Raw genomic sequence first — 23,017 nt, 5'->3', positions numbered from 1 at the left:
TGCGGGGAGCAGGGCGGGGGAGCCGGGGCAACCTCTCTCCCTCCTCCTTCCTCCCCCTCCCCTCCCCCCTCCCACCCTCTGCGTTCCCCCTCCCTCTTCTCCCTCCTCCCCGCGCTCCTCCCCCAGGGGGCACCCACCTGCCGGTGTGCCATGTGCTCCCGGCCCTCGCTGGGTGAGCGGGACCAGCGCTGGTCGCGGGCCCTGGGCCGGCTGTGCTCTGGCCGCTCGGGGGGCGGGTGGTGGTGGTGGTGGTGGTGCCGGTGCTTCCGGTCCTTGGGCCGGCCTCGCTCCTGCTCCCGCTCTTTGGGGGGCAGGTCCCCGGACTGCGTGGTCACGCTCAGGTCAGTCCCCAGTCCTGGGCGGGGGGAGAGGGGGCGTGAGGAGGGGCGCGGGCGGGGCTGCAGGGGCGGGCGGCAGGGGCGGGCGCTGCGCCCTCCGGGGGCCCACCTGTGTCCACGTCGGTGTAGCGGCCGAGGGAGCGCTGGGAGGTGCGGTGGCCGCGCTCCCCGCGGGGCCGCGGGTGGTGGCGCTGTGTGTCCTCCGGCGGGACCCGCTCCAGCGAGTAGTCGTCCAGACGCCGCGCCTTGGGGCCCAGCACGGACGCCGAGCGCTTCATGGGGCTGCTGTCCGAGATGGTCTGGGGGTACAGCCGCAGGCTGGTCAGCGCCTCTGATTCCCGAACCCTGGGGCTCTGGCTCCGGGCGCAAACGCTCCTGCCCCCACCGGTTGGGGGGCGCGCGAGGAGCCTCAGCTCAGCCCCAAACTCGGGGCCAGCCCAGAGCAGCTCTATCATCCCTCAGGCATCCTGGCTCCATTCCGCCCCCCACGTATGGTTCCTGCAGGGGGCTCTGTGGGGGCTGAGTCGCTGAGGGAGGGCCTGATGCTAATCGGTGGGCAGGAGGGGCACTGGCCACAGGCTGGGAGTGGACCAAGGCAGGGACTTTCAGACACCTTGAGGACCTGCCGATGTTGGGGGTCGGGACCCCAGAGAGAGAGAGGTGGGGGTCGGTGGCCTGGGGCAATGCCAAGAAGGGGCGGGGGTGCCCAGGCACAGGGCACAGCAGCAGAGCCGGGCGCCGGCCGGGAGGTACATACACTGAGGTTATTCCCACGAGGCCGGCCCCGTCGCCTCTGTCGCGGCCCCAGGGGGTGGTGCGCACAGAAAAATCAGAAAGAAGGAAATAAATACACAAGTCAGAGGGGTGGGGAGAGAGGGGGCCAGAGAGAGACAGAAAGGAGGGGTGGAGAGGGGGGAAAGATGGGTTACAATTCCGGGTGCCTGGGGAACCCCCAGGAGGCGGCATCCTGCCCTCAGAGCACAGAGGAGACAGACAAGACACAGACAGTCAGATGGCAGAGGCCGGAGACAGACAGATGGCAGAGGCTTGAGACCGACTGAAGGGAGAGGGGCCAAGGCCTCTGGCCTCGGAGCTGCCTCATGCCATGCGCAATCCTGGCTGCAGCTGACACTCAAAGCTGGGGAGGCTGCCCCGCCCCAATTCGGGGGGCCCCCAACAGCGGCAGCTCAAACTTGGTGGGCTGGGGGCAGGTGGATCCTAGTGGTAGGGGCAGGGCTGGCACATGCAGGCTGGGGACGGAGCCCCCAGGGTCTCGTGGTGCCGGAGGAGGCCAGGCCCGAGCGCCCAGCTCCTGCACACAGCACAGCACAGGGCAGCCATGCGGGCAGCCCCCCCCCATGCTTCTGCACCTCAGGACTGGGGAGGGCACGCGCCCCCACACCACCGCCAGAGGGCGCTGTAGCTGGCAAAGCCGCCCTGCACGCCCCACACCCACCATTCCCGAGAAGACCCCAGAGTGGGACTCCAACACGGGTGCAGTGTGGCGCCATGCTTGCACGCGCTCGTGCTTAAGCGGCGACACAGCACAGGCGCATTGGCGCACGGGCACACATGGACAAATGCGCGCAGGGCCGACTGCTCACGTGTGCTCACGCCCCACACGTGCACGCACTCTCATGACACACATGACCATGCACACATGTGCATACCCTGTGCACACGTGACAGTGCATGTGAGTGCACACACATGTAAAGGATGGTGCATGTATTTAAGCTGTGTAACATGTGCAAGTTTCATGCGATGTGTAATTGCATCTGTGTCAAAATGTGACAGTACATGTATTTGAGTAGTGTGAGTAGCCTGTGAGTACATGACAGTGCATGAGTGTAAGCTATGCGAGCACAGAGAAGTGTGCATATGATGATCCATGTATGTGACTAGATGTGTCACAGTGCATATGTGTGAGCACACGTGTGTGCATGTGCCAGAGTATGAATATGAGCATACATGTATGCGTAGGAGTACACACATGTGCATGTGTTGCTGGGGCATGTGTATGAACTATTGCAAGCACACCCACATGTACGTGTGACTATGCATGTATGTGAGCAGTGTGTGTGAGTGAGCCATGTGCAGGTGTGATGGTGCCTGCATATGAATGTGAGTACACCATATACACATGTGTACTGGATCACGTATGCATGCTGTGTGTACTGGGAACACCAGCACATGTGTGTGGCAGGTGCTTGTACACTGGTGACTGCGTGTTTGCACATGTGCATGTGTGTTCATCACCACAATCTCCCAGTCTTCGAGCACCTGCTCCCCCCTCCCCCCTGCCCCCCACCCATGCTGCTGCCTCCCAGCACCCCAGGGAACCCGCCCCCTGCCCGCAGTTGGGAACCGCTTCCAAGTCCAGAAGCCGAGGCCCGTGGGGCCCTGGCGCTGGGGGGCTGGGGGGAGGATGGTGGCGCTCACCTGGTTCTCGGCGGGGAGGCGGGGCATGGAGGTGGCGCGGGCCTGGCCGTCCATGGGGAGGTGGTGCTCGCTGTCGGAGTAGCCGTCTCTGCACATCTCCCGCATCTCCACAGACTGTGGGCACAGGGAGGGGTGAGCCGGGGAGGGGGCAGGCGGGGCCCCGGGGCCGGGGTGCTGGGGGGGGGCAGCACCTGTGAGTCAGGCTGGCTGTTGGGCATGTCGGCGGGGGGGCCCCGCTCCGGGCTCCAGGCTCCCGTCTTCTGGAACATCTCCTGGGCTCGCTGGGTCACCCACGACGGGCTGTCCTTGAGGCCGCCCTCGTGAGCCATCCTGGGTGGGACAGAGCCGGGAGCTGGGGGCAAGCCGGGGGGCTGGCCCAGGACCCCTGCCCGCCTTCTGCCCAGTGAGGACACTCACAGGCCACCTCCAGGCTCCAGCTGAGTGGACGGCAGCGCGTTCTGCCCAGGGCCCCCTTCCTGAGTCGGCGACGGGGGCTCCATTCGCTGGAACATGAGGGGTGTCCGGTTCTGGGGGGAAGAGAAGTGTGGGCTCGGCCAGGGGAACGCGCAGGCCCAGGGCCGGCTGTGGCTGTGGCTGACGGCACAGCAGGGGGCGCCTTGGTGCCCCCCCCACAAGGAAACCATTTAGTTCCACAGGAGCCATAAGGCAGGGCCACACCCAGCAGTGTTGGGGGACACAGAGCTGTGGGGGCTGAGCTCAGGCACGGCCCCAACTCTGGCATATGCTCGGCGCACCAAGTCAGATGGTGCTCAGGGATCACTCCTGGCGGTGCTCCGGGGACTCCAGGGATGCCAAGGATCAAACCCGGGCGGCCACGTGCAAGGCCGGCGCCCTCCTCCCCACTGTCCGATTGCTCCAGCTCCCCCAAGTCATTCGTTACTGGTGACTGCCCCGCCCCCCAGCACACTGCCAGATGGACGCTCCCTCCCAAGCCAGGGCAGCTGCCTGGACATCCCACCACCCCTGGCCAGCAGAGGGCACTGCGGCACCATTGTGAAGCCCTTTCCTGGCTGCAGCATCTCCAACTCACTCCCAGGTTTAAGTTCAAGCTTCACCCACAGCGGAACCCGCTGGATGCCCCCTGCCCCGCCTTCTGTTGACTCCCACTGCCCCTCTGGCTCTGCACACTGATCTCTTCCCTGTCCACCGGGCTTGGCTCACTGCTCTGCCTCAGGGCCTTTGCATGGGCTGTTGACCCTGTCTGGTAGCAGCTCCACCACCCCCACCCCCATCCCTGCTTGGTCTTCCCTCTCCATCACCTGGCTGGGGTCCTCACCTGCTCCTCGCGCATGGCCTGGAGCTTCTTGGCCTTGCTCTGCCGGTAGTACTCCATGATCATCATCGCCGCGTAGATCTTCCCCACCGTCAGGTCCGTGGCTGGGGGCGGCAGAGGGTCACTGAGCACCGCTGGGTTGCACTGGCTGGGCCACCCCCTCACCTGGCCCGAGGCTTACACTTGTGGGGGGTCACCAGGAGGTCCAGTGTCTTCTGGGACAGGTTGGGCCAGATGGCCATCATCTCCTTCCGCAGCTCGGCATCCATCTGCTGCTTGTCGGCACCTCCTGGGCACAGAGGGGCCGTGAGGGGGGCACCGTGGGTCGTGCGGGGCTCATGGAGAAACAGCCGTGCCGCGGGGGTTGGGGTGCTCAGTGGGGACACCTCGCTCAGATTGACGCCTTTGCCCATCTGCTGCCAGGCACCCGGAGGTGCCTCTGACGGCCTCTGCCTCACCTTGTCTGAGCACCCCCAACTCTGGGGTGGAGGCGCGGCTCAAACATGTCCCTAACAGGTATGGAAAGGACACTGGCCACATGGTTAAAGCAAAGACACCCCCCCAGAGGCCCAACTCAGCCCCCGAGGTAGAGGCGCGGGAGGCCTAGGGGACGCTTCTTTGCACCACCAGCAGAGGACGCCCGCGAGGAACCCCTCAAGCTTAGCCCCCAGGTGGGGGCGTGGGAGGCCCAGGGGACACCTCCCCACACGGCCAGCAGAGGGCGCCGGCGAGACCGCAGGGAAGAGGCGGGTGAGGGTCAGGCGGTCCCCCGCCCTCACCCTTGGCTATCTTGATGTCCAGGGCCGTGCGGATGAGCGCCATGAGCGTGGAGTTGAAGTGCACCGTGTTGTCGTCCGCCACGGGCAGGTCCATGCGGAGCAGCCTCTGCAGGACACGGGCACGCGGGTCACGACTGGGTCCCCCGTGGGCCCCCCCTCCGGCCTCACCCGCCCCACCCGCGGAAGGGGCCCGAGGAAGACCTCGGGAGCAGCTCGGCGCCCCCAGCCCGACTCCACCTCTTCCCGGGGACCCCAGGCCGCTGGCCACTGTGGGCGCGGCTGGGGCTCCCCTGGGCGGCCTGCGGGCCCCCGAGCTCTTCCCCGTGAGCCCCCTCTGACCCGGGGAGAGAAGGATGCAGGCAGGTCAGGAGCAGAGCATGCAGCAGCCCGTGGGGTGGGGCGGGGAGCGCCGGCTCCCACCCCGCCCCAGGCCAGGCCCGCGCTCGGGGAGAAGCGCCCCCTGGCGGCATGCGAGCGGTGACACAGAACGGCAGACGGGTGATGCATGCGACGGAATCTCGAGACTCAGTCATAGCTCCGCGGGAAGTGGGTCTGGGGTGGGTCCGGATTGGGGGTGCTCTCTACGCGGGCCGGCGTCTGCCCGTGGCCCAGGAGAAAAGCTTCTCTCTGTGCCCCAGGAGAAGGGGCTGTGTGCCCCGGGGGTGGGGGTGGAGGGCAGGGGACAGGGGTTGAAGTCACCTCCACGGGGAACACGGGGTGGGATGAAGGAGGCCGGGAGAGAGGCCGGGGTGGGGGGGCTGTGGGCCTGATGCTCGCCGGGCACAGCCGAGCGTGTTGTGCACTGCTCAAGGAGCTTTTGCGTGCAGTTTTGTGGATTTCAGCGCCGTGAAGCGTCTGTGACCCCAGGCGCAGAGGGGCTCCTGAGCCCCATCACCCGGGCCACTCCTCCCTGTCTCCCGCCCCCAAACTCTTCTGGAGAGTTGGGAAAAGGGAGCCTGGGACCGGGACAGGGAGGAGAGATGGGGAGGGGGGTGCAGGGCGGCAGGCAGGACGCCGTTCTCCCGAAGGGGGTGCGGGAGATACTTTGGACAGGGCTAGGGGGGCTCCCGTCCACCCAGAGTGGACCAAAGGGTAGAGGTGGGAAATGAGGTCACAGGGCCGTTTTGGGGGTTGGGGGGAGACACAGAAAGTTTCCTGAGGGTCTTGTGGCTGGGGGCGAACAGAGTCTTGGGGTGCCAAGGGAGATTCCGGGTGGCTGCCGGCCGCTGGGCTCCATCAGCTACATGCACCCCCCGCCCGCCCCGGCCGCATGGGTGCTGGTCTGCCCAGGGCCCCTGCCAAGGCAGCGTGCACGGCCTGCGCTGGGGTGCCACGGTCCAGGGGTCCAGCGGCGGCCCACCTGCCCAGTCTGGAACATGAGAGGATGTTGGGGGGGCGAATCTGGGGGGAGGGTGGGGTGAGTGGTAAGGGACAGGGCTGAGGGAGCGACTCCAGGGGTGAGTGGGGTGCGGGGGCAGACTGGGGTGCCCCCGGGAGGGGGGGCTTGAGGTCTGAGATCAGCTTCAGAGTCGCCCGGATCTGGGGGACGCAAGATACAAAAGACATATCAAGGTCTCTGCGTCTCTGGGCCGGGGCGGGAGCGGCACCCCATAGTGCACGCGATGGCCGGGGTTCGGGCCGCGGGGGGGCTGGGGGCCATCCCCTAAAAGCTCGGTTGTGTCCGATTTGGGTCCGGGGCGCCCGGGGGCTCCCCCCTCCCCCCCTGCGTGTCTGCCATAATGGAGTCTCAGAGCACCAAGACACACTCACCAGAGCGACAGGCGGTTTGGGGGGATTCGGGCACAGTGGGGAGAGGCCGGTGGCTCAGGGTCAAAAACGAAAGAGAAAAAGGGGAAAAAAAAAACAAGAACAAAAAAAAAGAGGGGGGAAAAATAAATGAAGAAGAAGTAGAAGGAGAAGAAGAAGAAGAAGAGAAAAGTAAGGCTGGAAAGGTGGCCGGGGGCTCCGGGCCAGGCCAGGGGCGGGGTAGCTACCTTGTAGGCCATCCGGGCGGGGCACTTCTTCCCCAGGCCCAGAGGCGGGGACATGTGCCGCAGCATCTGGTACATGTCCGGATAAGGCATGCGGCCCCTGGCAGCGCCGAGACACAAGCACAAAAAAAAACAAAAACAACGGGGTGCGGGTGGGACAGAGAACCGACGGGCAGAGGGCAGGGAAGATACGGCAACGGAGGGGAGACACACACACAACCCGACCCCGACCACAGCTCCCCCAAAGAAAACGAAACAAAAGTCAAATCCCCAAAACACAAATGAAATGAAAACAGCCCCCAAACAACAACCCCAATGAAAATCCCCATGACTCCAACCAAACACAAGACAACCCTCCAAGCAGAAACCCAAACCGCAGAAAACCCACGAACGATTGTCCAAAACAAAACCAAAAACACACACTCCAGAAACAACTCCCCAGTGACAAAGACCGAGATCCCGAAGACCCCCAAACAAAAGCCGCCCAGACCAACCACCCAAATCGAGAACATGAAAGTCAAAGAAATGAACAAAAAGACAGCAACGCAAAGGACAACGGGTGACAAAGATACAGGGTAAGGGGGCGGAGGGAGAAGAGGCTCGCAGTGGGGGGAAAAACGGAAGCGAAGGTCATTGAGAAACAAAAAAGGGGTCACTTCACTGCTTATGAGCAGGGGGAGAGAGAGAAGAGAAACAAACGTCAGATTTCATCCGGGCTCCGGGAGGGGGCGCTGGGGGGCGCTGGGGTTCTCTCCCTCAGACAGGCCCGTAAGCCACACTCGGGGTCCCGTGGCATTTGGAAAAATGGGGGTGCTCACTGGATGCCTGAGGCTGGTCTCTGAACGGGAGGAGGCCGGGGCGGTGTGGGAGGAGGGCCAGGGGCGCAGGGATGAGGGAGAGTTAGAGGGGATGGTTGTTGGGGGGACGATGCGAAGTCCCCATCCCGCCCGCCCCCTGGGTCTGATTTGGGGGGGCTGCAAAGACTCCCAGGCGGGCAGCTGGGAGCAAGCGGGCATGGCTGGGGCGCAGCAGATGGTCCATGCGTCTGGGGGCGCGCCGGGCATTCTGTGGGCAGAGACTCTTCGGGTCTAATGCGCGGCCGGCTCCGTGTGGTCCGTTTGGAGAGATAAATGTGTGTGTATATATATATATATATATGAAATATATATATGGGGACCCCAAGCCGCGCTCATTCCAGGGGGGGGCAGCGCGGGCGGAATCGGACCTTGCACGCCACCCTATGTGGGCACTTCTTGCCTAAGCCGAGGGGGGGAGAAATGACTCGTAATAAACTGTACATGTCCTTATAATGGATGCGGCCGCTGCAAGGAGAAGACAGGCCATTAGTGGGCTGGGGGCAGCGGGGCCCTCGGCCTGCAGGGCTCTGTGGGGAGGGTCCCTGAGCTGCTTCCTGGGGTCTGAGCATCAAGAGCTCCTAGGGGACCTGGAGGGGGGCGGGGGCAACTTTTTTTGCTTTCTTTTTTTGAGTCACACCCAGCGATGCACAGGGGTTACTCCTGGCTCTGCACTCAGAAATTACTCCTGGTGGTGCTCAGGGGACCATATGGGATGCTGGGAATCGAACGCGGGTTGGCCGCGTGCAAGGCAAATGCCCTGCCCACTGTGCTATCGCTCCAGCCCCCAGGGGGACACTTTCTGTAGCCCCTCCACCATCTACTTGGTTTGGGGGTTCTGGGACAGGGCAGAGTGGGGAGGGCAGAGGGCCTGGGCACTACTGACCTCCATCAGAAGGGGACAGTTAGGAGACCCCTGAGGGGACGGCAGCCAGGTGGTGGGGCTCCCCGCTACCCCGCACTGGGTGGGGGTGGGGCATGGAGGCTGGATGTGGAGCAGCCTGCAGTGTGCAGCCGCATCCTGGTTGGCCCACGTGGGGACCCCCGAGTCTCCTTAGATGGTGGGCCCTGGAGCCTGGGTCTCCTCGGCTCGGGGTGGGGTCCTGGTGTCCCGGCTGGGCGGGCTGGGGTCTGCTGTCTGCGGGCTGTTCCTAAGCACCGTGCCAGGCCAGCTCTGGGTGTCCCCACCCTGGCCCACGACACGATTCTCACGCTCCGCGGCGCTCAGAGGAGCTGAAGGGTCGGAACCGTGGCGGGCAGGGGTGTCCATGGAGCGGGTGGAGGGGGGGAGGCTTGGACCCTCTCAGCTTCACAGGCTCCCGGAGTATGCCGCCCCCAGGGTGCCCAGCCCTGTAGCCCTCGAGGTGGGGACCCAGCCCCGAGGTCCCACCCCTGGGTGCCAGCCCCGAGGACCCCCCTCCCTGGGTGCCCCGCCCCAGACCCCGCCCCCAGGGTGCCCATTCCTATGAACCCCGCCCCCCAGTGCCCAGCCGCACCCCAACCCGGGGGGAGCTGCCTTACCACGCAGCGGGGTCGTACTCCGCCCACACGCGCACGTACTCGTCCAGGTGGTGCGGGCCCAGGATGGAGGAGTCCCGTGTCAGGTACTCGAAGTTATCCATGATGACAGCAACGAAGAGGTTCAGCATCTGTGGGGACCCCACAGTGAGACCCGAACACACACACGCTGAAGCAGAGGGAGAGGGAACCCGGATCCAGAAAGACAACACAGGGAGCACAAGAGAGAGAATGGGGAGTACGGGGAAGGCCAAGGTCCTCCCAGAGTCCCCCAATCCCTCTACAAGACCACAGAGAACTTTACATGGACAATAACCTCGTGTGTCCCGCCCAGCACAAAGCAAGCAACTGGCAAATAGTTCTTGGATGGACAGAAGGCAAAAGGGCTGGGGGATGGATGGACGCAGAGACAGATAGATACAGGGTAGGTAGATGGGTAGATGGATGGGTGGATGGATGCATGGGTGGGTGGGTAGATGAGTGGGTGGATGGACAGATGGATTGACGGGTGGATGGATGGGTGGGTGCGTGGATCGATGGGTGGTAGGTAGATGGTTGGGTCAGGGAGTGGATTGATGGGTGGATAAGTAGGTTGATGGATGGATGAATGAATGGGTGGGTGATTGAGTGGGTGGGTGGTTGGGTGGGTGAATAGATAGATGGGTAGGTGGATGAGTGGTTGGGTGGGTGGGTGGATGGATGAATGGGTGAGTAGAGGGTGGATTGATGGGTAGATGGGTAGGGTGGGTGGATGGATGGGTGGATGGATGGATGGGCAGGTAGATGAATGAGTGGAATGATCCGTGGGTGACTGCGTGGGTGACAGATGGATGAGTACGTGGCTGGCTGGTTAGACTTTATCTTGTAGCATCCATTCATAACTGAGTCTAGCCCTTAGCACACAAAGGGTTTGCATCAACCTTGCCTCTTGGATTTTGCAAAACTTAGTTCTTTGTGTGTGGGGCAGGTCTCTGTCCTTCTGGACCACACTGAGTTAAGGCCACCCCACACCTAGTGGCGCTCAGGACTGACTCCTGGCTGTGTTCCAGGGTTACTGCATTCGGGGTCAGGGACTGAGCCCAGGTGGGCTGTGCCCAGGACAGAGCCTCCCCTCTACTGGCTCTCCTGTCCCATGGACCCTGGGCCACACCAAGCAATGCTCAGGGCTCACTCCTAGCTCTAAGCTCAGGGCTCAATCCTGGTGCATTCAAGGAACCATATGGGGTGCTGAGGGTCGGACCCAGGCCTTGTGCGAGCAAGCGCCCTGCTGCTGTACTATTGCTCCAGCTTCGAGTTGGGGACAAGTCGTGGGGATGCTGTGAGTCCCCTATAGTGTCCTCCACAGTTTCCTTCCCAGGACCTTCAGGTTCGGGGGTTGTGGCGACACTGCTGGGAGGCCATCGGGACTCCCAGAGACTCCAGGATGTACTGGGGGGAGCCAGCATGCCACAGGGTTCTCTTCTGGAGAAGCTCTGGCCTGAGAGGGAAGCCAGGACTGGGGTGGGGCAGCCCCCCCCCACATACACACTCACCAGGAATGAGCAGAGGAAGATGAAGGAGACAAAGTAAAAATATGCAAACTCATTGCCGCACTCCGGGGTCAGGATGCCCGAATTCTTGTCGCATGGCTTCCCGCTGAGACAGGAGAGCATGATGTTGTGCCACGCCTCCCCGGTGGCACTCCTGCGGGCAGAAAGGGACATCAGCGACCCTGCTTGCCCCCACCTCCTCCAGGCCACCACGGCCAGGAGCGACTCCCACATGGAGCAGGGGCATCAGTGCCCCAGTGTTTTCTGGACCAAAACAGATACAAGTGAAAAAACTGCACCAGGATTAACTGTCACCAAGCCTGATTCTCAAAAGCTTCAAGTTTCCTCATCCGTCAGAAGGGCCGTGACCCAAAATTCATACCTCATGGTCAGGATGATTCCACGAAGATTGGGAAACGCCATGACATGCCTTAGGACGTCAGCTCACCTGACAGTCCCTGGGCTGTCCAAGCATTATCCCCGCCCCACCAGTGAGAGGACACGCCCCTACAGGAAGAGACAGGAAAGGACTCGTCCCCTATTGTTTTTTTTTTGGGGGGGGTCACACCCAGCGATGCTCAGGGGTTACTCCTGGCTTTGCACTCAGGAATTACTCCTGGCGGTGCTTGGGGGACCATATGGGATGCCGGGGATCGAACCCGGGTCGGCCGCGTGCAAGGCGAACGCCCTACCCGCTATGCTATCGTCCTCGTCCCTCTGGCCCTTGTCCCCTATTGGAAGAAAAGGGAGAGGACACACCTTGTATTGAAGAAGGGAAAGGACTTGTCTACTATTGGGAGAGAAGGGGAGGACATGCCCCCTTTTGGAAGAGAACGGAGAAATCTATTGGACTATGACAGGGAAAGGCGGGACCGTACACCCGCTTACCGGAAGAGAAGCATGAGGGCCTGGAAGAAGGTCCGGAAGTTATTGTGCTCGGTGATTTGGAACTCGTCCTCATCGCTGTCCTCGTCCTCCACGTCGATGCCGATATTGCCAAACACCTGGGAAATTGGAGGACGCTGACCATCGGTGGCCGTGTCCCCCACCCCCACGGCAGCGCCCTCACAAATCCCTAGACTGGCTTCCCCTGCTTGCCCCGAGTTGGGGGAGGGCTCGGGCGCTCACCTGCATCCCGATGATGGCATAAATGAAGAACAGCATGGCAATCAGCAGGCAGACATAGGGTAGCGCCTGGCGGGAAGGAAGGCATGAGGGAGGGTGCCGGGGACCCTTACCCGGTGTCCCTCTCTCAACCCAGAGCTCTGGGACCCCGCCAGACATCCTGGAGCTTCATGAAACAGTGGGGCCAGGCAGATGGGTGAGCCGCCTGGAGGGGCAGGGTCTGCCACCACGGTCCAGCGTGCTTGCGGGGTCAGACTGCCTGTGTGCGCTCATCCGCTCAGGCCGGCCCTATGCGGGCGCTCACCTTGAAAGACTGTACAAAGGTCCAGAGGAGAATGCGGATGGTATAACCCTGACGGAGGAGTTTGATGAGCCGGGCGGCGCGGAAGAGGCGGAGGAAACTCAAGTTGATGAAGTTGTTCTGGGGGAGACGGAGAAAGCGGAGTGATGGTCCACCCACCCGCGGGTGCTCAGAGCCATCACCACTTACAGAGACCCCTATATGAAGCCAACCAACAGGAAAAAGCAAGCCAGACCCCCAAATAAGGAGGGAGAGGAGAGAAGGCACTATTAATGCAATGGTGCAGAGGGGTTTAAAATGAAACAAACAAAAAAGGAACAAAGTCGAGGTGCGGGGTGGAGGAAATGGGAGAGAAAAGGTGGAAAGAGAAAATAAGGTACCCACCCAGCCAGTCCCACCCTCCGAAGGGAGGAGAATGAAAGAAAAAGGGAGGAAATGAAGGGATGCAAGAGAGGGGGAGGGGAGGTAGAAATAACCAAAGAAGAAGAAAAAGAAAATAATATCCGAATCATCCAATCAGGAAAAAAAAAGAAAAAGAAAAAGAAAAATCGAGATGGTTTTTACTTCTCCCAACAACCAAATGCACTGAGACGGAGGAGGCACCGGCAAGTTGCCTAATTCATCACACGTGTAGGATGCAACGACACGAGGGGGCCAGGAGGGGGCGCGCGGGGGTGGGGGCCAGCACGCTCAGGCCGGGGCGCCGCGTGCGGGGCGGGGAGGTGCGGGGCTCCCCAGGGCATGTCGCGCTCCCGGGCCGGAAATGCATCTGTCGACGGGGACTCACCGGGCGCCTGGCCCTGCCCTGCCCTGCCCTGCCCTGCCCGGCCGAGCGGCCCACCCGCTCCTGCCCGCCCTGACCTCACCCCGCGGCCAAGAGCAGCAGCGGCTGGAGCCAACGGGAGAAGCGCACGAGCATCTGTTCTTACCCCCTTGGCGAGCGGGCATGGGGAGGACGGGAGGGAGCTGGGGCTGGTCGGCCGCAGGGCGAGTCCGCGCTGCCCGCTGAGTCGGAGAAGATGCATTTGGGGCCCTTTTCCCCCCGCTCAGGGATGGCTTCTCAGCTCCGGGGGCTGGGTGCAGTAGCATAGCGCGGGACCAGGCCTGCGGGAAGCAGTAAGTACGCGGCACCCGTGGGCGGGGGCAGCACCGAGGGGCCGGTGCTGGGGCCGTCCCTGCCCCCAGGACCCCCTGGGTGGCCCCTGTCTTGGCTTAAGGACCCCTGGGCCTAGGTGGCTGTCTCTGACTCCCACCCCCCTGTCCGCGGGGAAGGGCCCCCGCGGAGCCTGGAAAGTTGGTGGGGGACAGCGCCTGTCCTTCCCGCCGCGGCCTCCAGAGGGCGCTGGTGGGGGAAGCCCAGAGACAGGAAGTCAAGCACGGGCTGAAAGAATGAACCTAAGTGCAGCTTCAAATATCTTTCCCCCTCTCGTCTTAAAAAAATAAAGGCCAGGAGGGTGTTCCCAGGATTGGCACACCCAATTTCTGGCCAGTGACTGGGGGTTCAGGGGGCTGCACCTCCCACCTGCCTCCCAGTTTCTGTGTGGCCCTCTAGCCACAGGTGGGTGGTCCTGAGACCCCCCTGCCGTGGGGAGACTCACCGGGTGCTGGGGGGTGTTGTTAGCCATTCTGTTGGCTGGGATTTGGGGCCACAGGGGCAAGATTTAAAGTGACCGGTGGCTCCGCCCATAAATGGCATAGGATGGGGGATGGGCAGGCAGGTTGCCCCAAAAGGTGTGGGCGGTGGCTCAGCTGGGGAGCCCCGTGAGTCAAAAGAAGAAAAAGTGAGGGGCACGAGTGATAGTACAGCGGGGAGGGCGATTGCCTTGCACGCGCCTGACCCCGGTTCAATCCCCAGCGTCCCATATGGTCTCCCGAGCATCACCAGAAGTAATTCCTGAGTGCAGAGCAGGAGTAACCCCTGAGCATCGCTGGATGTGACCCAAAAAAGTTTTAAAAAGAAAAGAAAAAGGGAGTTGGAAAGGTGGATTTGAGTGATTCTAAGGGGCCGTAGCATGGGTGGGGTGTGCCTGGATCTAGGCGTGAGGGTGGGGCTGAAGGAAGCGGGTGCTGGCTGGAGGCCCCTAAGGCCCCCAGGTTGCGGGGCAGTGGAGAGGGCAGGGAGCGCTACCCTGACACTGGCCCTGAGTGTCCCCCGACCCCCCCACAGCCTGGGCCTCTCTCTGATCTGGTGCCCGGCCACCCAGTTCCACCTGGAGATGGGGGAGCCCGACCCCCCCAGCCATGCCCAGAGGTCAAGCCATCCCTTCACGGGGGTGGGGGCACAACATGGAGACTGCCCCCCATGCAGTGGCAGGCACGGGGTGCGGGGAAGCGCATGCAGGAAGCACCGGAAGGCTGTGAGGGGGACATGCGGCAGGAGGACACGTGGGGGTGACACTACGATGAGACCTCTCCTGCAGACAGCCCCATCTCGCCTCTCTGCGCCCCCCCAGCTGAGCAGGAGGACCCTAGAACACCCACAGGGACCCAAGCTCTTGACTCTGAGGGCCACATCCCCTAACCACCCTGGCTCGGGAGGGGGTCCCCAAAAGTCCCTGCAAACTCCAGCCACACGCTTCCTCTGCCCGAACCCTACCTTCTCCTGAGCCCTGGACCCCACGACACAGCCCCAGACAAGCTCAAGCCCCCCAGTCCCCAGAGGGCCTGCCATAGGATGTCTCCCTCCCTGCCACACCCCTCTGCCCAGCTCATCCTTCTGTTCAGTTCTGGGGCGGCTGAGGATGTTCCCGCTGGCTGACTCGACCCTCTAGGCCTCCCCCATTGGATTGTGCGCTGGGGTGTGCTCCTGCCTTCCTGTCCCCTCGGGCTCTCCATGGGGGCTCACGAGTGTCAGGGGATGCTGTATGGGGGACTGCACAGAGATGCCACCAAGGGTCCTTCTAAGGCGCCCGGGGATCAGGGTGCCTGTGAGCGGCTTCTTGGGCAGGGTGAGAAACGAATGGAGGGAGAGAGGGTGGGGCTGGGAGGCAGGGGAGACTGTCACTGCCTGTGCACGCACGTGTCTGGGCACGCATTGGAGCATGTGTGCTGTGAGCATGTGTGCCGTGAGCGTAAGCGTGTGTGAGCATGTGTGCTATGTAAGCATGTGTGTGCTGTGTTATGTGAGCACATGTATGCTGTGAGCATGTGTGCTGTGAGCGTAAGCATGTGTGAGCATGTGTGCTATGTAAGCATGTGTGTGCTGTGTGTTATGTGAGCACATGTATGCTGTGAGCATGTGTGAACATGTGTGAGCATGTATGTACTTGAGCATGTGAGTGCCTGAGCATGCATGAGCGTAAGCATGTGAGCATATGTGTGTGCTTGAGCATGTGTGAGCATGTGAGTGCGTGAGCATGCATGAGCATAAGCATGTATGAGCATGTGTGTGCTTGAGCATGTGTGAGCATGTGAGTGCGTGAGCATGCATGAGTGTGAGCATGTATGAGCATGTGTGTGTGCTTGAGCGTGTGTGAGCATGTGAGTGCGTGAGCATGCATGAGCGTGAACCCATGTGAGCATGCGTAAGCATAAGTGTGTGAGCATGTGTGTGCTGTGTGAGCATGTTTATGCTTGAGTGTGAATGTGTGAGCACCTGAGTCTGTGAGCATGCATGGGTGAAGATGCGTGTGTTGTGTGGGAATAAGTGAGCATGTTTGTGCAGCGTGCACACCTGGGTAGACCTGTGCTTTGTCCACATGCGTGTGTACTGTGTATGCCATGCATGTACAGGCGTGTGCTATGTGCAGGAATGCACACGCAGTGTGGACAGATCTGGGGCCGGGAGGACACCTCAGCAGGACGCACCAGGTCCCATCCCTGACGTCCCCATATGCAGAGTCGGCTGCCGCCACTGGTCAGGGACTCCTCCCTCAGGCTGGGAGTGCAGAGCATGTGACCTCGGGGTCAGCTTGCTGCAGAGACCCACCCCCCCACCAGAAGACAAGGGAGCAGGGGCTGGGACGGGTGGACAGACACACAGACGGACAGACGGCTGGGGCGGGGTGCGTCGAGGTGGCGGCGTGCAGCGGGCACTGCGGTTGCAGGTGTGGCGGCTTCAGACTCGAGAAAGAAGAAAGACCAACCGGATTCTGGGTGCAGATGTTGAAGGTGAGGGGAGCGGGCGGGGGCGGTTGGGGAGGTGTGGCCAGCGTTTTTTTAGGTTGATTGGTAACCAGTGCCAAAAAAAACCCCATGGGTGTCCGGGAAGGTGGCGGGTTGGGGGCGACCATTGGTGGATGGACACACAGACCATGTCATGAGAGGGACATGAATTTCATAGTGCATTTTGATTGGATGAGTTTTTCAGACGGCGTTGCGCCAATAGACAGTTTAAACAGCAGGCATGGAAAGAGACAAGACAAGAAACAGTCATTATCCATCGTCGGCCCCTCCCGGCCCTGCCCCGGCCCCAGGACCCTCAAGGGTCCGGCTCCCCCTGGCCTCCGCGGAGCTGACCTCTGTCTCTGCCTTCTTGGGCTTACCTGGGAGGCAGAAAAGGGGGTGGCGGTGGGCATCTAGCAGGGCAGGCTAGATCTGCTGGCGGGCCCGACACCCTGCCCCCCCCCCCCACCAACGTGGTCGCCCTTCAGAGTGGGGCTGGCAGCTGGTGGAGTCCAGCTTCTGGCCGGGTCAGCTGGCCCAGAAGGGCAGCGCCGCCCACAACCCCAGGCTCCGCCTGCCCACACCTGAGTGGTTAAGTGGCCTCGACTGTCCTCCCTGGCGGCTGCTGCGCTGGGCGCTGGGCGTGGACGGCCCCCGCCCTCTGTCCCCTCCCCGAGCGGCCTCTGCTGCTGAGCCCTTTCAGTTAAACCCTCCGAGGACACTGTCTTTTGTTTGGGGGTCCCATCAGCTGGGTTCAGGGGTCACAACCGGTTCTGTCCTTTGGTGGGGTTGTGCCAGGGATGGAACCCAGCCCTCCCTGCTCGCCCCCCACACCCCCCCAGGCCGACCATCACACAGCACCGCCTGGCGGCCACGGCCATTTCTGCAGTTATGACACGAAGCTGCTGTGGGCTGTGGGGACGGACGCCTGGGGGCCCATCTAAGAGGCCAGCTGGAGCCGGTGGACCTGGTTTGGTACTAGGGCCCCGGCTTCGCTGAGTCTCAGCTCTCCCCAGCACCCCCGCCCGCTGCTGTTGGTTCTAGGCCCACGGCCAGGGTGCAGGGAGGAGCCCCCAAGGGGCCCTGAGTGAGAAACCCCCTGAGTGGGGCGTCCCGTTCCACCCCTCTGGTCGAGTCTGGTGTTCCCCTCTTGCCCCTCTGCTCCCCAGCACCCCCGCTGCCCCCCGAGAGGGGCCACGGGACACTTACCCCGAACTCAGTGACGAGGATGTCTGTGATGCTGCCAAGGACCGTCACGAAGTCAAAGATGTTCCAGGCGTCTCGGAAATAGTTCTGGAACGGGGGGCCACATCAGGGGGTGCCGGGCAGGGCCGTGTGGTTCCCACGGAGGCAGCGTGCCAACAGCAGAGCGGGGCCTTGCACCCCGCTTCTTGGATGCCCAGGCCAGCTCTTCCCTGCAGGCCACCCCCATCGACCCCTCTCGTCGGGGGGATCCTCAGGCCTCACCCGGGGATGCCCAGGGCTGACTCCCAGCCCTGAGCTGAAGGATGGTCTCGGGGGGCTGTCTAAGGGCTGCCGGGGACTGAGCCCTGCGACCATGGGCAAGGTGAGGGCCCTCCCTGTGTCCTGCCATCCCAGGCCTGGCTCTGACGCTGTCCGAGGTCTCCTGGGACATGTGAGAAAGTCCCCCAGGGGTCCTCAGCGGCCAGAAGCTGGGGAGATTGGGGAGGGGGCACCCCGGCCTGGGGCCAGGACCCACTGGTGGGAACCGTGTTTCCTGGCCCAGGGCTGACCCTCGCCGTCCTCTGCATGTCCCTCTTTGGTGACTGACCCCTCCGTGCACATCCCAGTCTGAGTGTGGCGCAGGGCCTGAGCCCGCGACCCCTCCATTCGTCGGGGGGTGGGAACGTACACGGGACAAGAGGGGCGACACGACCGGGACATTCCTCCCCACTGTGGGTCCCGCAAGGACAAGCGAACAGAAACCCTGAAGGTGGGCTGCACCCCGACAGCCCAAATCCCAGACCTGGGGCCCACCCCTGTGCCAATGCAGAGCAAGGTGCCCCCTCCCCTGCATCAGATGTGCTTGGGGCACAAATCACAGGGGTGTGCGCCCCTAAAGCTGCCCTGCCCTGCAGTTTGGGGGTGTCGGTGACTGACCCACATCCCCAGGCTTAGGGCTCTGGGGAGGAAATGCCCGATGGGGGCTGGGCGTCCCCAGCTCCCTGACCCCCATCCCAGAGGCAGTGGGTTGGTCTCTCTCAGTTTTGTTTTGGGGCCATACCCGGAGGTGCTTGGGGCTGACTCCTGGCGGGCTTGGGGGCCCCTATGGGGTGCTGGGGATGGAACCTGGGTCAGCCGTGTGCAAGGCCAGAGCCCTCCCTGCTATGCTGTCACTCCGGGCTTTGGGGAGAGGGGAGGGAGGGAGGCTGGGATGACACCTCTGACCTCTTGGGGACCCAGGCTCGAACTGCAGGGACCCCAGGATCCCACCGCCCCTCACCCCAAGGGTCAGTCTCTGGAGAAGGAGCCTTGTATGGTGGCCCAGGAGGAGGGGTGTGGCCCTTTAGGCGCCGCAGAAGGTCACCCCACAGCACCACTTGCGGGCTCAGCCTCCTTCATCTTTTTCTTGGCAGGGGGGGAGTGTGGGGACTCCCTAGTCATGCCATGGATAGAACTCGGAGACTGAGCATGAGGGACGTGCGCTCCAGCCCCTCCCTGAGCCCAGCCGCGCTCTGCTTTCTGAGAATTTCTTTCTCTGGCCCACTCCTGCCGATGCTCGGGGTACTGTGTTAGTGCTCCAGCCCACTCCCGGGTTCCCATCAGTGAAGCAGACTCTGGGGAGAGTGGGGGGTGTGTGCTGAAGTCAGCCACGCAGAGTCCCCACGGCCGCCGCCTCTGGGGAGCAAAGGCCAAGCTGCTGGGCGGCGGGGCACAGGTGGCCGTGGAGGCGGAGTCCAGGGCGTGCGAGGTTCCGGTGTGGACAGTCCTGGGGGCTGCATGGCACTGCACCCTGGGAGAGGGCTGCAGCAAGCGGGCGGGTCCCCCGGCCCCACCCCACAGGTGTCCAGCCCTGGCCGCGCTCACCAGGATCCCGAAAGCCATGACCTTGAGCAGACACTCCAGGGAGAAGAGCGACGTGAAGACGATGTTGAACACCCGGAGAGCGTTCTCGTAGGCCAGTGACGCCCCATAGAACTGGAGGGACAGGAGGGACAGGGCACGGGGGTCAGCCTTGGCCCTCAGCGCCCTCCTGACCTCTCTGGGGGCTACACCTGGGGACGTTCTGGGACCCTGCCGTGGGTGGGGGGATGACCCTGGTTTCCCGGGGTGGGGGGACATGACCCTTGATCAGAGAGCCTGATCTCTCTCGCTTGGTTTTGGGGCCACGGCTCAAGGCTTGGGTCCCTGGCACCCCATGTGATCCCCCGAGCACCGCTGGGTATAACCCCAGGAGTAAGCCCCAGCGCCAAGGGAAATACAAGAAGGGGGGCAGAGGCAGAGCAGGGGCGAAGGCACCTGCAGGCCTGGGTTTGATCCTTGGCACCCCAGATGGCCCCCACTAACCCCGCCAGGAGTCACCCCTGATCACAGATCCAGAAGTAAACCCTGAGCAGGGTGGGGGGGGTGACCCTTGCCCCCCGCATGGAGTGATGCAGCATGAACTCTGCCAGGCCCCCGGCCCTTCACTGGGTCCCTGCACCCCAGGCCATTCCCCTCTTTTTTTTTTTTTTTTTGCAGGGGGCCAAATCCAGCGATGCTCAGGGGTGACTCCTGGCTCTGTGCTCAGAAATCACTCCTGGTGCTCTCATGGGGTACCGGGGACCAAATCCAGGTTGGTGCCAGGTCAACACCTTTCCACTGCCCTTCCACTCCCGCCCCCCCCCCCACCCCCCTCGCCATGTAGAAACTGCTGCTAATCCCAACATCGCTGCATTTTTGGAAGGACACGGGAGATTCTGCAGCATGGGGCGGCACAGGGAGACTGTGGGACTCGGGGCTGGGGGAGGCTAGTTTCCGTTCCTGGGGAGATTTGTGACCCCTAACTCCTGCCTCATTTTGCTCGTCAAACACTGCTGGGAAATTTCTTGCTCCCTCTGCACCAGGCTTGCTGGGAGCTCGCAGGTGGGGGCTGGGTGGGCCAAGGTCACCCTTCCGGGAGGCTGGCTGAGGCGGGGCACTGGATGCAGCCAGGGGAGGCGGCTCTGGTGGAGTGGGCAGGGGTGGTGTCCAGGTGGCTCCGTGTGGCTGGGGGAGCAGGGCGCAGAGCAGGGCCCACCTTCATCATGAGTACGATGGTGTTGAGTGCGATCATGGCCATGATGGTGTACTCGAAGGGCGGGGACACCACGAACTGCCACATCCGGTACTGGAAGCTCTGCTTGTTCTGCGGCATGTGGCGTGTGAGGGGCTTTGCGCTGATGGCGAAGTCGATGCAGGCACGCTGCGGGGTGGGGGCGGGGTGAGACGGGCCCACCCTCGCCATGTGCAAGGCCAGCGCCTCTGGAGGTCCAGCCAGGATCCCCCATCGCCCAGAGCCAGTGGCCGTCAGCCCCTCCCCGGCACCATGCAAGGCCTGGGTGGGCCTCAGGGAAGGGGGCAGCGAATATTAAGAACTGCATTTTGGAAAAGGAAAACAGCCCAGAGAGGTCGAGGCACTGGCCTGGGGGCACACAGCACAGGCCATGGGAACTGCTCCCTGGAGGGCCCAGGCTGCCAACCAGGGAAATTCTGCACCCAATCGGCAGCAGAATCCGCCCCCCACGCCCCCACCAGCCCCAGGACTGGACTTTACACCTTCACCCTCTGCCCTATTCCTCCCCCTGGCATGGCACTGGCTACTGCCGCCGGGGCCCGTGTCTGCTTTGCTCCAGGCCCTGAGTTGGATCCCTGGGACCTGGGGGCATCCCAGGGCACTGAGGAAACCCAGAAGCTGAAATAAACCGGCCAGAATTTAAGTGCTGGCCGCTGGCTGGGGTGGCAGGTGGGGTCAGCACAGCGCCCCTGACACATGCACGCATGCACACACCCGTGCATGCACACGCACATCCACGCACATTCTCCATGGGATCCCCCAGAGCCACCGGGGCGCTGGGTCAGGCGCGGGGCTGACCTGACTGTTTCCTCCCCTGCAAACTGCTGTTCCTGCGTGTTCATCAGCACGCGCTGTGTATGCACGTGAGTGTGAGTGTGTGCATGTGTGTGCACGTGTGAGCCCGAGTCTGTGAGTCTGTGTGTATGCATGTGAGTCTGTGAGTCTGTGTGTGTGTGCATGTAAGTCTGTGGGTCTGTGTGTGTATCTGTGCATGTGAGTCTGTGGGTCAGTGTGTGTGCGCATGCGAGTGCATGCATGCACACGAGTGTGTGTCCAGCAGGGTGAAGGCTCGCTGTACCAGCAGCCACCCTGTCCGAGCCCTCGGTACCGCGTCTGTCCCTGCGGCCCGGCGACCACACTCAGGGCAGGGCCTGGCTCGAAGCCCAGCACCACAGCGTATGGCCCCAAGTTTAAAAAGAAACCCGACACCCATTCCACTGGGCCAACCCCGAGTCCAGCGCTGCCCTGCACAGCCACGCCAGGCCAGACCCCCGAACACTGAGCGCCGTCAGGGGGCGGGGCACCTCGTTCTTCTCCAGGCTGTAGTCCTCCATCATCTTGTCCCCCTGCTCCTGGAAGGTGATGATGATGAGGGCCACGAAGATGTTGACGAAGAAGAAGGGGAAGACGACGAAGTAGACGACGTAGAAGATGGACATCTCCATGCGGTAGCCGGGGCTCGGGCCCTGGTTCTCGAACGTGGCGTCCACTGAGTGCTTGAGGACCCTGGGGGGTGCGGGGGGGGGTAGACACAGGGGCTGTGAGGTGGGAGGAGAAACTGCGGGGGGTGCCCTGGGGCAGGGTGTCTGGTGGCCCAAGAGCCGGGGCTGGTCCCCGAGGGGCGAGTCGGCATCTGGCTTGGGTCCAACACTTGGTCTGTGGCGCTGGTGCCTGGGAGGGGGGAGTCGGAGCCACGTGCTGCTCTCGGGGCTCTGAGGGGGGGTGCTCTGGGCTCCCTGTGCTTGGGGTGTCTGTGGGGGAAGGTGAGGGGGGACACGGTGCGCTCTGGCCAGGACACAGAATCTTACAACTTCCAGAGGCAAACTGCCTCGAAGGCCCTGGCCTGTGAACTACTGATCCAGGATGTGCCACCGGCTGGGTGTGGGCGTGTGTGTGCCCCCGCTGGGCCCCCTGGCGGCCCTCGGCCTGGGCACCCGCCTCACTCACTGGGGCCAGCCTTCGCCCGTGGACACGGTGAAGAGGGTGAGCAGCGCCCAGAGCACGTTGTCGTAGTGGAACTCGTACTTCTTCCACTCGCGGTCCCGAGCCTTCACCTCATTTTTCTCGTAGAGCAGGTACTTGCCGCTGGGCAGAAAACAGGGCTGGGGGGGCTTGCCGGAGGGGGTGGGGGCGCCCCAGACCCCCGCCCTCAGCCTCCGGCCCCAGGCCTCTGGGCCGAGTGTCTGGGCCTGAGAATCATCTTTGCGGCTCAGATCTTCATGGGGTTCAGTATTGCAGGTCCCCCCTACAGTGCTCAGGGCTCACTCCAGGCTCAGGGATCCCCCCGCACCGGCACACAGGGGATCAGACTCAGGTCAGCCACTAGCAAGGCCGACACGGCTCCCTGGACCATCTCTTGGGCCCTGTATTCATGAATTCTTGTTTTCTTGTTTCTTTCGTAGGTACACCCTTGCCAGGCACTCTAGAACTGTCTGAATTTGGAGTCACTTTTTTCTTTTTTTTTTGGCT

The 23,017-nt window shown here is 62.8% G+C and overlaps 1 protein-coding gene across 5 annotated transcripts in view; it reads right to left on the bottom strand.

Moving 5' to 3' along the window:
* Positions 1-23,017, bottom strand: part of CACNA1A (calcium voltage-gated channel subunit alpha1 A) — a 115,169-nt gene that overhangs the window by 1,973 nt on the left and 90,179 nt on the right. For 3 of the 5 annotated variants that reach the window (XM_055126215.1, XM_055126213.1, XM_055126216.1), the window contains exons 27-46: positions 22,496-22,633; positions 21,853-22,054; positions 20,513-20,677; positions 19,321-19,431; positions 17,482-17,565; positions 12,172-12,288; positions 11,871-11,936; positions 11,631-11,746; positions 10,746-10,896; positions 9,217-9,344; positions 6,845-6,941; positions 4,851-4,956; positions 4,253-4,360; positions 4,075-4,175; positions 3,195-3,304; positions 2,969-3,107; positions 2,778-2,891; positions 1,096-1,131; positions 448-637; positions 138-355 (exon numbers count right to left, since the gene is read on the bottom strand). In XM_055126215.1, coding sequence (XP_054982190.1) covers positions 138-355; positions 448-637; positions 1,096-1,131; positions 2,778-2,891; positions 2,969-3,107; positions 3,195-3,304; positions 4,075-4,175; positions 4,253-4,360; positions 4,851-4,956; positions 6,845-6,941; positions 9,217-9,344; positions 10,746-10,896; positions 11,631-11,746; positions 11,871-11,936; positions 12,172-12,288; positions 17,482-17,565; positions 19,321-19,431; positions 20,513-20,677; positions 21,853-22,054; positions 22,496-22,633 — 2,497 coding nt within the window. Of the gene's footprint in view, positions 1-137; positions 356-447; positions 638-1,095; positions 1,132-2,777; positions 2,892-2,968; positions 3,108-3,194; positions 3,305-4,074; positions 4,176-4,252; positions 4,361-4,850; positions 4,957-6,844; positions 6,942-8,066; positions 8,164-9,216; positions 9,345-10,745; positions 10,897-11,630; positions 11,747-11,870; positions 11,937-12,171; positions 12,289-17,481; positions 17,566-19,320; positions 19,432-20,512; positions 20,678-21,852; positions 22,055-22,495; positions 22,634-23,017 lie in introns of all 5 variants that reach the window. The other 2 variants (XM_055126212.1, XM_055126214.1) reach the window with 2 other exon arrangements.

Source organism: Sorex araneus, chromosome 2, assembly GCF_027595985.1.
Source record: "Sorex araneus isolate mSorAra2 chromosome 2, mSorAra2.pri, whole genome shotgun sequence".
Lineage (NCBI taxonomy): Eukaryota > Metazoa > Chordata > Mammalia > Eulipotyphla > Soricidae > Sorex > Sorex araneus.
This window is presented reverse-complemented; position numbering and strand designations above follow the sequence as displayed.